The sequence below is a fragment of the Stigmatopora nigra genome, unplaced genomic scaffold (assembly GCF_051989575.1).
Source record: "Stigmatopora nigra isolate UIUO_SnigA unplaced genomic scaffold, RoL_Snig_1.1 HiC_scaffold_25, whole genome shotgun sequence".
Classification (NCBI taxonomy): Eukaryota; Metazoa; Chordata; class Actinopteri; order Syngnathiformes; family Syngnathidae; genus Stigmatopora; species Stigmatopora nigra.
This window is the reverse complement of record NW_027551604.1, coordinates 358,152-373,770: the sequence shown is the minus strand read 5'-3', so window position 1 is coordinate 373,770 and position 15,619 is coordinate 358,152. Positions and strand designations below refer to the sequence as shown.

General features: G+C 39.3%; 4 protein-coding genes across 6 annotated transcripts; 3 read left to right on the top strand and 1 right to left on the bottom strand.

The window, feature by feature from the left end:
• The first annotated feature begins 354 nt into the window (after positions 1–354).
• idh3a (isocitrate dehydrogenase (NAD(+)) 3 catalytic subunit alpha) lies at positions 355–4,618 on the top strand. 2 transcript variants are annotated; one of them, XM_077711245.1, is made up of 12 exons: positions 362–508; positions 859–921; positions 1,274–1,327; positions 1,415–1,498; positions 1,802–1,916; positions 2,106–2,293; positions 2,746–2,879; positions 2,953–3,055; positions 3,139–3,203; positions 3,466–3,550; positions 3,636–3,788; positions 3,974–4,618. In XM_077711245.1, exons 1-12 carry the CDS (start codon positions 482–484, stop codon positions 4,052–4,054), a joined length of 1,152 nt encoding a protein of 383 aa, XP_077567371.1. In that variant the 5' UTR covers positions 362–481; the 3' UTR covers positions 4,055–4,618. The 2 variants fall into 2 exon arrangements, with proteins under 2 accessions (XP_077567372.1, XP_077567371.1); XM_077711246.1 differs by lacking the exon at positions 859–921 and having other exon boundaries at positions 355–508.
• Positions 4,619–5,157: 539 nt separating this feature from the next.
• dnaja (DnaJ heat shock protein family (Hsp40) member A) lies at positions 5,158–8,877 on the top strand. Its single transcript, XM_077711244.1, has 8 exons — positions 5,158–5,322; positions 5,675–5,826; positions 6,490–6,664; positions 6,747–6,851; positions 6,960–7,187; positions 7,261–7,491; positions 7,605–7,705; positions 8,272–8,877. Exons 2-8 carry the CDS (start codon positions 5,695–5,697, stop codon positions 8,491–8,493), a joined length of 1,194 nt encoding a protein of 397 aa, XP_077567370.1. The 5' UTR covers positions 5,158–5,322; positions 5,675–5,694; the 3' UTR covers positions 8,494–8,877.
• Positions 8,878–9,382: 505 nt separating this feature from the next.
• LOC144192176 (small ribosomal subunit protein eS27-like) lies at positions 9,383–11,668 on the bottom strand. 2 transcript variants are annotated; one of them, XM_077711251.1, is made up of 4 exons: positions 11,307–11,668; positions 9,823–9,931; positions 9,637–9,747; positions 9,383–9,543 (listed from the first exon to the last, which is right to left on the bottom strand). In XM_077711251.1, the coding sequence occupies exons 1-4, from the start codon at positions 11,310–11,312 to the stop codon at positions 9,515–9,517; spliced, it is 255 nt and encodes an 84-aa protein (XP_077567377.1). In that variant the 5' UTR covers positions 11,313–11,668; the 3' UTR covers positions 9,383–9,514. The 2 variants fall into 2 exon arrangements, with proteins under 2 accessions (XP_077567377.1, XP_077567376.1); XM_077711250.1 differs by lacking the exon at positions 11,307–11,668 and having other exon boundaries at positions 9,823–9,940.
• LOC144192175 (ras-related protein Rab-8B) lies at positions 11,208–15,421 on the top strand. The gene is made up of 8 exons (XM_077711249.1): positions 11,208–11,976; positions 12,319–12,379; positions 12,463–12,523; positions 12,598–12,675; positions 12,736–12,825; positions 12,918–12,983; positions 13,443–13,493; positions 13,617–15,421. Exons 1-8 carry the CDS (start codon positions 11,853–11,855, stop codon positions 13,707–13,709), a joined length of 624 nt encoding a protein of 207 aa, XP_077567375.1. The 5' UTR covers positions 11,208–11,852; the 3' UTR covers positions 13,710–15,421.
• Positions 15,422–15,619: the final 198 nt, after the last annotated feature.

The following is a 15,619-nucleotide window of genomic DNA, read 5'->3' as shown; positions in this document are numbered from 1 at the left end:
TATAAGAACAATAATGGATTTGATTTATTTTTTCAATTCGATTCAAAATTTGAGCGAGTTTCATCAGGTTCTTAAAAAATATTTACGTCAATATGGGACTGAAACAAACGATAAAATTATTTGTGCAAAAGCAAAAGTACAGTAAGGAAAGCCATGTGGATAATATAAAAACCGGTTTTACTCGACTTCCGTGTTGTTTCAGTTTAAAAGCGTCGTATTGAAAAACCTTTCAATATATATGTCGTTGTCTTAAACAAACACTATAAAACCGGTCAAAGTATCAGCATATTAGAAGATTAAGACCTATATAAAATTTAAAAGACGTAGGATTCGTTGTGGTTGTGCATATTGGAATGTATTATAGGTTTATTGTGTAGAGCAAATAACTGATATCCTCTAGGTGTCAAGAGCGAGCTTGACAACTTTTTCTCTCGTGCGGTATCGACCTTGGTGACTACTAGCTACAAGCTGCTAGCTAAGAATGGCCGGGAATGCGTGGAGGTCAGCGGTATGTACGGGCAAACCCCCTAGTTTTAAACAATTTTACTATCATTTGCGTAACCTTTAATCCTCAATGATAGTTCAGGGCCAGTTATTCTTTTGGTCATTCATCCTCCGCGTCGTCGGTGAAGACCGTAACTCTCTGCCCAATTGATTAGGCACGCCCTTGCCGCAGGTTCCTATAGTAACCGAATAGTGTTTACATTTTAATCAATTACCATGGCGTTTTTAGACTTTGTATTATTTACTATTTTAAATACTAGCTACCAGCCAGTTATAAACGAGCTTGACAGCTAATTGTCCGAATTACTTCCGCTTCGAGGCTCCAACTGTCCATGTAATGTTCCTCACCTACAGATTAACCTACTCAGAAAATGGAGTTTATCGATCACTGGCCAGGATAAAATCAAGGGAAAGGAAGTAAGTTAATCTTAGTTATGTATTAAAGCAATTTACTCATGTGAAAGGAGAAATATCGATTTTTTATACCTTATCTAGTGATGTCTATTAAGTAGGGATTGTGCAGTGAGTTAGGCCAAGCCATGACGTCATTTTTTTTAACGAAACATGTCTCACTCGTGGTTATATTTGTAATTTTCTTTAGGCAGGAACCTTTTGTGTTTTTGTCGATCTTTTTCTTGATAGCATAATTGTGATTGTGTACATTCACTGTATGTACTTCCTGTGTTATTAATTCCTGGAATTTGACAACATGTAAGTGAGTCTTTCTTTACCGCACCAAAAATATCATACATGTGTTTTTGCTTGACAGGCGCAGCATGTGTCTCGAGCCTTGAGGAAAGAGACCAGGGCATTCCCTCGTGGGGTATGTGTCTACAATTTAGGATGCTCATATTTGCATTTTGCTAGCATTAGCGCCAAAAAACACTTTTCCATTTCTCTGCCTTTTTAGATGCACACTGTTACTTTGATCCCTGGGGATGGAATTGGACCGGAGATCTCCACTGCGGTCATGAAAATATTTGAAGCAGCTGAAGTTTGTACCGCTTGGCTTTTTAAAAACTTAAAATGCCACTGGAATTAGTTTTATGACCAATACTAAATGTTTACAAATACACGCTATGGAAAAATATTGCATTTTCTCGACTATATGGCGCATCGCATTTAAAGGTGCAGTGTCAGTGACCAGTGCTATTTCTGTATTTGACAATCAAGTCTATTTTGGAGAAAAAAATTACTTTTAAGTGCGCCTTAAAGTCGTGAAAATATGGTACATGATAGTACATTAACAGTCTGTTTTGTCTCTTTTGTAATTGTGTATGTTATGTGATTTGTTTAGGCACCTATTCGATGGGAGGAAAGAAATGTGACGGCCATCAAAGGTCCCGGGGGGAAGTGGGTCATTCCTGCCGATGCCAAAGAATCAATGGACAGGAACAAAATGGGTTTGAAGGGTAAGATAACATAGATACATTTATTTCTCTTTTGGGTCACCTGTATACTCTATACCTAATCCAATTATGCTGAATTTACATAGTGCATATTTCAAGTGACGTTTATCCTCGAGTGACATGATTGAAATGTTTCAGAGTGCCGTGATTTAAATAGACTGAGTGCTATACCCATTTTTTGTTTGTTTACAGGTCCTTTGAAGACGCCAATTGCTGCTGGTCATCCCTCCATGAACCTTCTTTTGAGGAAAACCTTTGACCTCTACTCTAACGTCAGGCCTTGCGTTTCCATCGAGGGTTACAAGACGCCATACACGGACGTCAATCTCGTCACCATCCGAGAGAACACCGAAGGGGAATACAGTGGTATCGAACACGTGGTAAATACTTCACCTTACTTAGTTCTTTTCCATCAATCTGTAAGCAAATTGTTGATCTTAAATATCACTCATTGTAAATCACAGGTCTCAAAGTGGCGGCCCGGGGGCCAAATGTGCCCCGCCGCCTCATTTTGTGCGGCCCGAGAAAGTCAATCATGAGTGGCGACTTTCTGTTTTAGGATCAAATTCAAAAGAAGAGTATTGATGTATAATACATTTCTTGATTTTCCCGCTTTTAAATCAATCATTGTCACTTTTTAATCCATTTTTTCTGTTTTTAGTTCAAAAATCATTTTGTAAAATGTAAAAATATATATAAAAAAATCTAAAATAAACATTGTTTTAGGTCTTTAAAAAACTGAATATTCAGGGCTTTTATTCCAGTTCTTTTAATCCATTTATTAAAAAAATATATATAAATATTCTATCTCAATCTGTGTTCTTTTCTGCAGATTGTGGATGGAGTCGTGCAGAGCATTAAGCTGATTACAGAGCAAGCCAGCCAACGCATTGCCGAGTACGCCTTTGAATATGCCAGAAATAATAAGAGGAGCAGTGTAACGGCTGTTCATAAGGCCAACATCATGTACGTTAAAGGTCATGCAAATGTATACTAATACCTTCTGATAACTTACTGGTGTTCTATCTTACGGTATCAGGCGCATGTCCGATGGGCTCTTCCTCCGAAAATGCCGAGAAGCTGCTGAAAACAACAAAGATATTAAATTCACTGAAATGTACTTGGATACGGTGTGCCTCAACGTGAGTCCCTTCTCACTTTTTTCTTAAACATTTGCCTTTTTTTTACATGAACAACCATTCCATTGTTTCTATTATCTAAACAGATGGTGCAGGATCCAACGCAGTTTGATATTCTGGTGATGCCCAATTTGTATGGAGACATTTTGAGGTAAAGAAATGTAAAATGCACGCAAAAAGAGGAAAAATGAACCATTTTCAACGGGTTAGCACAGTACATGGTAACAACAGTGCCCTCTAGTGGCTCGGAGGAGAATATCAGGCTTGAGCTCTTAGAACCATGACATGTGCATCTTTCTATTTTCTGTCTCACGGGAAATATTGAGCAGAAATATTAAGAAGGATGTTTGATTCAGTCGAAATCGAATGTTTCATGAATAAATGTACCAAACTTTTCTTTTTTTAACCTTCAGTGACCTTTGTGCCGGACTTATCGGAGGACTCGGCGTGACCCCCAGTGGCAACATTGGTGCCAACGGAGTGGCCATCTTTGAGTCTGTATGTCTGTTATGGCCTAGAAAAATCTACAAAAAAGACCTACAAAAAATATGACCTTTCAAGGATTTTGGTTTACTTGTTCTAGGTTCACGGAACTGCTCCGGATATAGCGGGTAAAGACATGGCTAACCCTACCGCTTTGCTGCTCAGCGCAGTCATGATGCTACGTCACATGGGACTACACGACCACGCAAAGAGGATCGAGACGGCTTGTTTTGACACCATTCGAGATAAAAAGGTATAAAACAAATTCTCCCTGACAATGGAGTATCTTGTTTAACTGTGATTTGGATTTCAATGGCAATTCTAATGCCATTTTACTCGTCTTTTTGGCCTTTTTCGGATGTAAAGTGTCCTTCAAAGGTGATTTAAAATTAAATTAAATTATTATTATTATTAATTCTTTTGTTAATTTTGTTCCAGGTGCGCACCGGAGACCTCGGAGGAAAGTCAAAGTGCTCCGAATTCACAGAGGCCATTTGTCAACGAGTGCGAGATCTCTAATAATAATAATAATTAATCATTAAAAATAATGCTCGCATGTATCCGCACAATATCAACCAAAACATATTAAAAACACTTTCAGGGTTTATCATCCTGAATGTCTTTTTTTTTTAATCTGCACTTGTGAGAGCGTTGGTTTCAAACCTGCAGTCCATCTTTCATCCACTGTGCATTTATTGGCGCTAAAGGCGAGCATTGAGAGGATTATGCTGTCGTTATTATTGTGTGTGTGTCTATAACATTTATATTGTACTATAGAAGCATACTTGAATTATAGTCAGACGTATTTATGGTTATTGGAGAAAGGAAACTAATTTAAAATTCAAATCTATTTGGTCAGGAAATACAGAAAGGCGCTTTTATTGGATTCCACAACTTGGTGTTAGATTATGACTGTATTATATGAGATCATGAGTTATAACATGACATTAGAAATGTCTTATGATTTTGTCTTAATGCCTCTTCAGCTGCAAAAATTCTGGCTTGGTAACACGTTGTCTGGCAACATTACATTGTTTTTCACTTCTGTGTGTACAAGAATAAACAATCATTATGGCGACTTCATCGATATTTTTGATCTGGATGAGTCAATAATTAAAATAGAAACAATTATTGGGAGGTCACAATTATTTCTTTCCATTTTCTTAAAAAAGGCAACATTGATCTGATCCGACGTTATGAGTACGTATGTCCTTTTAAAAAAATACTGTTAAATTCATTCTCCCCATGACATTTAAAATTGATTGAAGTTGCATGAGTTATTGACGATTTTAGTTTGATTTTTTTTAAAACGCGCTGTTGTTTTTCTGTATACCTTAGTGTGAGTATAATTTTAATTTGGCAAGGATAAAAAATGGTTTTGAAAGCTTATATCATTTAACACATTTTTACTACCACAAATTATTTTAAGAAACGGCAAAATATTTGGCGATGACGTCAGCTAAGGAGAGACACTAGAAGATTCTACTCCACTCAAACTGTTTTAAAAAAGTCTTTCGTTAGTGGAAAACCCAACTAGCATCACAAAATTTTTTCTTTCTTCTGAATTATAAGTGTTTATGTCTCCTGTTATTGTGTACTACTAGTACGTATTGTGCAAAATCACTTCCGGGCTTCCGTAGTGTCCCGAGTGTGGCCCACCCTACTCGTTCTCTCTCGAAAGTTCCACGCCGAAAAATAGTCCCCAGGACCAGGCGACAGCTTCCTAGACACCAGCTTCACTTCTCACCGACGCCACGTCCACCGCGGAGAAGACAATTAGACCAAAAGTAAGTGGAGCGAGCCCGAGGCGACGTTTTACCTTATTACCGTCAATAACAACTCTCATTGAGTTAGCACTGTATCATTACACGAGTAAAGCTAACGCACGTGATAACCGACAACGACCACATTTTAAAAACAAAATGGGAATGCTAAACACCACTTTTTGGAATATCTTTTTTCTTTTATAATAATCTTAATATAAGTGCGCTAATGTAGTGTCAATGGCTTATTGATCATTCTTCTGTCTTAACCGGTTTGTCTTGGTTTGTGAATGGTGTTGAATTGTTAGCATGGCGACCACTCAACAAGATAATCTTCTCCAGATGACTTATTGTTAACCAATTTCCACCCTGTTAGGATTCTAAAAGGCTGCCATTATGGTTCGTGAAACTGGTTACTACGACCTTCTTGGTGTCGATCCCAAAGCGTCTGCCGACGAAATAAAGAAAGCCTACAGGAAATTAGCCTTGAAATATCACCCGGACAAGAACCCCAATGAGGGCGAGAAGGTGAGCACAGCTAATTTTAGACATTTTTTACAACTACTTTTTCCCCTTGCCGACTGTGGGCTGTTGAAAATGCTCATGTTACATGCGATGGAATGATTTAGTAGCTCCTCTTTCTATGTATACTTGTTAGCTAGCACTATGATACAATATTAGCTTAATGTCATGACATCCAAAAAGACCATTTTAAAGGGGCTTATTGTCTATATTGTTGTTAACGGCATTAAAATATTAGCATTCTTTGTCTGCCAGTTAAAAATGAAGTGGGTTTCTTTTGCTATCAATGTTAGTCAAAGACAATTCTGTTTGCAATATAGATTTAGAATGAAATTGCTAAATGAAAGCCTACTTTTACAATCAAAATGGTTCCTCCCTTTTGGAGTCAACAAACACTGACTTTAATGTTTTTTTTAATGACCCCTCAGAGTGTTTAAGAAGAAAAAAGGTAGTTGTTCATTCTTAAAATCCATACGGAAAGTCTTTCCTTTATTACATCACAAATAAGATCAAATGGACACAGACAAACTGTACGCAAATAGCAACATCAACATTTTTGACTCGTAACTGAGGGGTTTGAAAAAAATTATTAAGTCTGCGGTAAAATGGGACGAAAAAGCATGGCGTTCTCATTTTTTAAAATGTATCCCCCCTTCCCCCCACACACAGTTCAAACTCATCTCCCAAGCATACGACGTCCTCTCAGATTCCAAAAAACGAGATCTGTACAACCAAGGTGGCGAACAAGCCATCAAAGAAGGCGGCATGGGCGGAGGCTCCTCCCCCATGGACATTTTCAACATGTTCTTTGGAGGTGGAGGAAGGATGCAAAGAGAGAGGCGAGGTCAGTTCTTACCCAACGATACCGGCCGGATAAGAAAAAAAAAAGGCAGAATAAAAGCTCCAACGCACGCATTCATTTCTAGGAGAGAACGTTGTTCACCAGCTGAGCGTGACGCTGGAGGACATGTACAACGGCTCCACGCGGAAGCTGGCTCATCAGAAGACCATCATATGTGAAAAGTGTGAAGGTAGATTCACAAGAAGCTCACATTTTATGACAACAGCGGGGGATTTCCTTCAGCACCTCATTCGTATTTAATGCACCTTTTCCATTTGTTTGTTTGCCGACGTTTCAGGTTACGGGGGCAAGAAAGGTGCCTTGGAAAAATGCTCCAGCTGCAAAGGAAGAGGGATGCAGATCAAAGTGCAGCAGATCGGCCCAGGCATGATTCAGCAGATTCAGAGCATGTGCGCCGATTGCCACGGCCAGGGCGAGTTCTTCAGCTCCAAGGACCGTTGCAAAGTATGCAACGGAAACAAAGTGGAACGCAAGAAGAAAGTTCTTGAAGTCCACATCGACAAAGGTAGCCCGGCCGGCTGACTGGCTCCAAACCAGGCCATCCTTAGTTATTAAGTCAATTTTTTTTTCTTCTTCAGGCATGAGACACGATCAGAAGATCACATTTCACGGGGAAGGCGACCAAGAACCGGAGCTGGAACCCGGAGACGCCATCATCAAGCTGTCCCAGAAGGCGCACGCCACTTTCAAACGCATCGACGACAACCTCACCATGACCATGAATATCAAACTGGTAGAAGCCTTGTGTGGCTTCAAAAAGACCATCAATACCCTGGATGACAGAACGCTCCTTATCACTTCCCTACCGGGTGAGTGAGCGAGCGCCTGCCGGCCTGGTCTCGTGTTCAAAACCGACCGTGGACGTCTTAAACAGTCCTCCGTCATTGAGGTGGTCTAAAATGCCCCCCTCCCCCCTCTGTAGGTGAAGTCATAAAGAACAAGGACATGAAAGTGATACAGGGCGAAGGCATGCCGCTTTACCGGAGCCCTTGTGAAAAGGGACAACTTTTTATACAATTTCAGGTGAGTCACATCTTACTCCTCATTTAAGACCAAAAAAAAATCTGGTTAAAACCTGAATGTGAAAATTCTAGTCGACCAATAAGCATGCTGTCGTCAACATTTTGAATACTAAGTCGGTCAATTGAATACTTTTTCGACTGTGCTATCGTTTGGCACCATTCAATTCAATGGAAAAGTCAAAATAAGTGATTTTTTGGTGATATTTTTGGTCATTAAAAAATGTATACATAATGTTCTAATGACCTATTGTCCCCATGTGGACATCATATTTTTGGGGGTGATAGGCTACAATCATATTTTTTGTACACTTGTGTATGTCCAACATATGGAATTAACTAATTGAGGCCCATTGACCACAATAGAGATAAAATGTATTTAAAATGGCTGTGACTGTCAAATCCATTTTGCCCCGTCAGAACAAATTGGAAGTCGTGCAAAATCATGACAGAAATGTTCATTTGAATCAAGTCAATGGGAGTTTTTTCTTCTTCTTCCCCTTCTTTGTAGCATAAGCATCCATCAGTTTGAAATGTTGTCCTAAATGATAGACCTTACTTTTTGGACAGGTGGAGTTTCCAGAAAAGCACTGGCTTCCAGAGCATCTGATGTTCCAGCTGGAGAGGTTGCTCCCCCCCAGGGAGGACGTCCTGGTCATCGACGACATGGAGGAAGTGGAGCTGTGCGAGGTAGACGAGCGCTCCAAGCAGCACAACCACGGACGCGAAGCTTACGACGAAGACGAGGAAGGAGGTCCCCGGGGAGGTGGGGTGCAGTGTCAGACGCAGTAAATGCTACACTGACACGCCCACATCCAGGTATTTTCATTTTCTAAATTTTAGTTTCTTGGAAGAACCGTTGAGATGGACACGTGACTTGACAGCCAAGTGGTGCAGTTCAGTTATTATTATTTTTTAAAATGCTCATATTTGTTTCACAGTTCGTTCCATGCAAAAAAAATAACTAGATCAGAGCGGAGGGCAAAAATATCGTCAATTCTATTGTGTAGTCCTCCCAAAACCTTTCTATTAAATTATTACCTCAACCCTGATGTGTATTAATATGACCAACAGAGGGCACTGTTGTAACCGGTTGATGTTGAATGTGACCCAAAAGGGGACGAGGAAGATTAATTCTGGAATGGCTAACGGTTGGCAAGATGTTGCCAATAAATAACGGAGTAAAGGCTCTTATTTTAAATGAGTCAGCTTTGTGTCAGCATGAATTTGTGTATTAAAAGATGTCTAACCACTAGCGACCAATCGGCGACTCCTCCAATGTTAGTTGTTCACTGGTTGTCTTTATGAAGTTTCTTGGGTTGCACCTTTTCTGTCCATTTTATTTGTGTAAAGAGCATTCATTTGAGCTTTTAAATCATTTGATTCACTAAACCGACATCCCCCCAAAAAAACAGCTTTATGAATATTTTCCAACATGTTTTCCTCATTGAATAACGAAATGTGTTGAACTGCACCACTTGATTAACATTATTCAACAAATGTAAGCTTCTTGTGTTCTATTTAAAAAAAATGACATACCTGTTTGCTGGTATTTTCTCTGTTAACACTTTTAGGGATTATTGTTCAGAAGTGAATAGGTAGGACTACTCTTATACTTTCTGTGAAGGTCATTTCAACCATGGCAACAAAAAAACAAGGATTTCTCAATAAAAGTCCTCCGTGTGCTACAAATGTTCCCGCTTGCTTTTTTTTTTATTGATTTGCAAATTAAAGTCAGGCATATTGGATTAGAAAATCAGCAAAAATAAATGTTGAACCAGGGATTTTACAACACATTGAGCGACATTCCTTTTTAATGCTGCTTCCTCCTGAAAGAACAACCTAGAAAGGAAGCAAAAATAATAAAAAAAAACAGGGTTAGGTCCCACCAATGTTATCTTAACCACATGGCATTGTATTAATAATAATAATAACCTTCTGTGAGTCTGGCCTTTCCTCCTTTAGGCTGGCACAACACGGTGGAGCATCCCACACACAAAACCACAGTCTGTGCGTGACTGAACACTGTGGTGATCTTGTAGCAGCCTGAAAAAGAAAAAAAAAGCACTCCAATCAATACACTTCCTGATTGGCACCATCTTGTAATTCTAATCTGCTTACCTGGACATTTTACATCCATAAAGTAGGAGTTTGGACTCTGGACAAGTCTTTTCTTTTTGTGTTGTCGTCGTTCATATTCAATGGTCGGATGAAGGAGGTCCTTTGACAACTGAAACATAGCAAGTGACAACCAGAATGTTTTGTTGAATGGACGTCCATTACAATTGACTAGGTACCACTACGTGGATATTATACATTTAATCGTTAGTTTACGGGGAAATGGGCTATTTTGAATTGTACATATTGACAAATTCCAACCCTTCATAGCAGGGGTAGGGAACCTATGGCTTGGGAGCCACATGTGGCTCTTTTGATGGGTGCTTATGGCTCTCTGCTAAACTGTGAGCTAAAATCTGGACACTGTCTTGATTCGCTTTAATCTTCCAGTTTTTAATTAAACCTTTTTGCATGCATGCATGCATCCCATTGATTTGCATCAGGGAAACAATTTTGTCAACATGATTCTGGGACTTTTTCTACTTTAAAGGCAGTGAAATGACTAAAAATGCACCCTTTTTTTATTCATTTTTACTTCTAGTAAATTCCGAGTATAGCTCTCAATGAATAACAATTGAAAATATGAATGGTTTATAATTTTTTTTCTGTCAAAAAGGTTCCCTAGCCCTGCCTTAGAGCGAACCAATTTAGCAGATCAAAGCACATCATAGGGATTATATCCTTTGACTTTGATATATTGAACTTGTTTAAATAACTTTTTTTCAGCTTGATTTAGCGTCTATCAAAAGTAAAACATCCTTAAACCTTTAAAATATATATAGTGTCAAGTTTTTTGAGTTTTGAAAATTAATTAGTAGTCATTTTCCTACGTTTGGCGTTTCCTAGACGGTGGAAATGTGCAACGTAAGACAAAAAAATGAACATTGACAGTATCCCAATTGTATCAAACTGCACAGATTTTGCCTTCAGTCAAATTAATGATAATTATCTAATCCAAAGCAAAATAAAATGGGCCATAAAAGTGTTTTTATATCCTCCGTGGAATGATTGCGTAAACAGCAACGGACCCACAATTCAAACAACCCGACGGTGAGTGAGTGTGTTAACTTGGGAGTTTTGCAAAAAGAAAAACAACAACGCGAACAACAGCTGTACCGCAATACAAACTAACATTTAACTTCATGTGATGCCGTTATTTTTCTTAATATCATTGGCACCAAAGTTAATCGTTTTAGTTATGATGATGAAGACTAACTCCTGGAAATAACGAAAACTCCAATAGCATATACGGGTTCTCCAGCAATTAGACGCCTCCCGCACAAAGCTAAAAAAAAAGGGCTAGCAAAACACTCGTACACAGAGCACACCATGTGCTTGCACCAACTACGCACGCCTCGATGTTAATTCAAGACGACAGCCACGACTAAGACGCCACTTTATCGCTCCTTTAGTTAAGTGGCGTACGTGGAGTATTGTGTTTGAAATAAAAATGAACATTTAAGGCACGTTTGAAGCGGTTCACTTACAGGCATCTCGCCGTGCTGGCGTTATTGACGTGGGGCTTCTTCTGAGTGGAGCTGGCGGAGGACACTAACTGGGAGGAACCCTTTTTACGATATTATCAAACGTGGGCGCATTCGTAGCAGGACCGAGGCATTCGAGTAAATAAGTATTTCAAATAGGTTAATCATTCATTTAAATCACACGTGATTAAAGGTATAAGTTTATTTCCAAATTTAAACATGATTTTCCGTCTCGTTTAAATCGTAATGTACATTTCCTTATCCGTTTCCATGTATATATATCTTCCTCGGATGAAGTTATTAATTTAAAAAAGGTTAGGATATAGCCCTTTACTATTCACGTGGAAGGAGGAAAATCAAAACACTCGCGGTTCAAGAGACCAAACAAACTACATGGACCACAATGCCACGCGCGCGATTACGTCACTTGTGTCCTTACTGGCCTAGTGCCAGACCGCCTGAAACGGACACCAGAGGACCCAAAAGACGGGCAGTCCGTCCCAGCACGCCCATTTATTGAGCCGAATTTCGTTCTCCTCACTCGGCACAATGGCCAAAACGTACGATTACCTCTTTAAACTGTTGCTCATCGGCGACAGCGGCGTGGGAAAGACGTGTCTTCTGTTTCGATTCAGCGAAGACTCCTTCAATACCACCTTCATATCCACCATCGGTGAGCAAACAAACTGCAGTATAGTGCGATAGTATCCCGTTTCAAGTACTAGTCCAATGTCTGATAAGGCTAAATTGTGTGTATTAGCGTCTCTAGGTGTTTATTTGTATTCAAAAGGGAAGAAACGGACAATGACAACGTGACTGCTATGTTAATTTATAACAATAAGAATGATACCTTTATATGAAATCGTAGAGTGGCATTGACGGCGATAAATGTCCCCCAAAAAATGTTTTGGACGTCTGTTACCGTCAACAGCTGTCATTAGAGTTGAACGCTGTTATCCACTATGGTAGTAGGTCATCTTCTAAGGAGGTCTTTTGTTTGTTTGTTCCAACGTAGGAATCGATTTCAAAATCCGAACAATAGAGTTGGACGGGAAGAGAGTCAAACTTCAGATTTGGTAAAGAGCCTAGGTCGTGTTAACGACCATAAAAAAAGGGGAAGCCAATGTTTTGACATTTTGTATTCCCGTGATGCCTTCAGGGACACTGCGGGCCAGGAGCGCTTTCGCACCATCACCACGGCTTACTACCGAGGAGCCATGGTAAACCCTCGCCGTCCATCTTGGGAAAAAAAATGGAATAATCAAATGAAACGACGTCTTTATCCTCTTCTCAGGGAATTATGCTGGTCTATGACATCTCCAACGAGAAGTCATATGAAAACATAAAAAACTGGATCAGGAATATTGAAGAGGTGAGTGAGTGGATTCATGAAAATTACCTGGCGTCCAAAACACGGATGGACTTTTTGCAGCACGCTTCGGCGGACGTTGAAAAGATGGTCCTGGGTAACAAATGTGACATGACGGACAGGCGCCAGGTGTCCAAAGATCGGGGTGAAAAAGTGAGTCCTCTTGGAGTCTGTCAAAAATGAACTTCATGTCAATGAACGCTGGCGGATCGCCTAAATGTTTTTTTTTTTTTTTTGCTTGTTAGCTGGCTATTGATTACGGCGTCAAGTTTATGGAAACCAGTGCTAAGACGAGTCTTAATGTCGAGGAGGTAGGTAAAAAACAAAAACAAAAAATATATTTATATATATTTGTTGTTGTTTTTTGGGCCACGTTAACGTCAACTCGATTTGATGTAGATCTAATATTTAGATTTTTTTAAATAAATGGATTAAAAGCCCTGAATATTCTGTTTTTATAGATAAAACAATGTTTATTTTAGCTTTTTTTAAATATATATTTATAGATTTTACAAAATGATTTTTGTGCTAAAAACACAGAAAAATGGATTAAAAAATAACAATGATTGATTTAAAAGGGGTAAAATCAGGAAATGTAATATACATCTCTACTCTTCATTTGAATTTGATCCTAAAACAGAAAGTCGGCACTCATGATTGACTTTCCCGGGCCGCACCAAATGTTGCGGCGGGCCAGACTTGGCCCGCGGGCCGCCACTTTGACACCTGTGTTGTAAGGTCATTTATTGGCTGTGTTTATGTCCATTCAGGCCTTTTTTACCATGGGAAGAGACATCCTGCACAATCTAAGTGCAAAGACAGTAAGTACTTCCAGATGATGCTCTTTAGAAAGATTGGAATCTGGCAAAAACCAGATCATTTGTTTTATTTTGAAGCTTTACTACGGGTTACGTTACTCATTTAATTCCTGCTGGGTTCCACAGAGCGACAACAGCGCCACCGTGTCGGGAAAAGCGCTCAAGATCACGGAGAAGAAATCCAAGCGCATTAAATTCTTCAAGTGCTCGCTCATCTAGATCGTCCCGTTACGGCGGCGTGAGTGAGTTAGCCGCTCTTTCCGAGGGAGGAAGGGGCACTTTAGACCCCACTCGGGTGGGCCTTCTTTCCCGCCCAGCTCCGGCCCGATGAGGGGCGTGGCCTCCACAGCGCGGCCCGCCGAGCCAGCCGGTTGGTCTCTGTCGGGCAGAACTGTATTCTTCGACATTTTCAAGAACAATGGTCTCATATTTGTCACTTTGTAGCACCGCTTTTATACCCGGTGTCGTGTATTCAGCGCCAGGATACGGCAAACGGGCGTTTGGAGATGAAATTTGTGCTTAAATGTCTTGACTTGAAGGCGTTAGACTAGAACGGGGGTGCTCAATACGTCCATCGTAGGCCTACCAGTCGATCGCTAGATGGTAGATGGTATGGCAGTAAGGTTTGATCCAGGAAAAAGAAATAGTATGTGTTTTCTGAGCTGGGAAACAGCGCCATCGCGAGTCCAAGCATGGTTACTACCTGCCTACATTATTTTGGGTCCTGCTGCATGAGGAATATTAAGGGTTGGTTCGCGGGCCGCTTTAACGTCAACTTGATTTCACGTGGGCCGGACAGTTTTAGATATCATATTTTGATTTCTTTTAAAAATGGTTTAAAAGCCCTGAATATTCAATTTTACAGATCTAAAACAATGTTTTTTCTTAGTAAAGGAAAATCTCTTTTAATCACTTTGTTCCATATTAATGTGGAAAACTGAAACTATTTTTATATATTTTTAGATTTTACAAAATGATTTGAGAACTAAAAACACAAAAATTGATTAAAATAATTTCAATTATTGATTGAAAAGCGGGATAATCAAGAAATGTATTATACATCTATACTCTTCATTTGAATTTGATCCTAAAACAGAAAGTCGGCACTCATGATTGACTTTCCCGGGCCACACAAAATGATGTGGTGGGCCACATTTGGGCCCCCCGGGCCGCCACTTTGACACCTGTGAGGTAGATCATCAACATACATCATTAAAAAAAATGGTTGATTGCGCAATGTTGGCTCCTTGAAAAGTAGATATTTCTGCAAAAAAAAATTGAGCACCCCTGGAATAGACCATTTATACATTTTCTGGTTATTCATTCGTGTCAAAAAAGTGTTCTTTCCATAAGAAGCAGATGTTGATGTAGATGTACTATGACATTGTCAGTATTTTTTTGCATGAACGCTGTTGAACGATCATTGTATGCTCGCTAAAGAAAGACTTTTTGCAGATGAAAAAATATTGTTAAAAGTCTTCACCTTATGGCGCAATAGAATTGTTGACGTTGGCCAGTATTTCAAGGACAAAAGTGGCATTAATTAGCAGTCAAGAGGCAAACATGCTAAGCAATAATGCCAATAATACTTTTTTTACTTGACTTCTAACATGTACTTCGACTTTTGAATCTAAAATTTCATGGAATCTGTCATGGGCAAGTCAAAGGAAGAAAAGGAAGGAAAGACAAAAAATGAAACTTGATTGTAAGTATGAGAATGTCAATTGTGGAACATTTTGGGAAAAGAAGGCTGTGCAATTTGACCTCTTTCTTTTTTTATGATGACAAACTGAAAGTCACATGTTGTGAATACGTATTAATATCAAACTTGCAAATGACACCGTGATGCACCAACTGGGATTTGAACCCAGGATCCCAGAGTTTCGGGTGTTTTTTGGATGCCATTTGATTTTGTAAAAAAAAACAATAAAGGTGAGTCACACAAAGATGAGTTTCATGTGCATCCCTTTTTTTGTTTTATTTTGAAACTGCTGTATTCAGATGATTTATTTTGAAAAATGGAATTATATTGACACCATAAAATAGACCTGAGCTATTTTGTCAAGCTACCAAAGAGATGTGTATTCTCCCAAATTAATAAAACTATTGATTTGGAAGAATACACATCT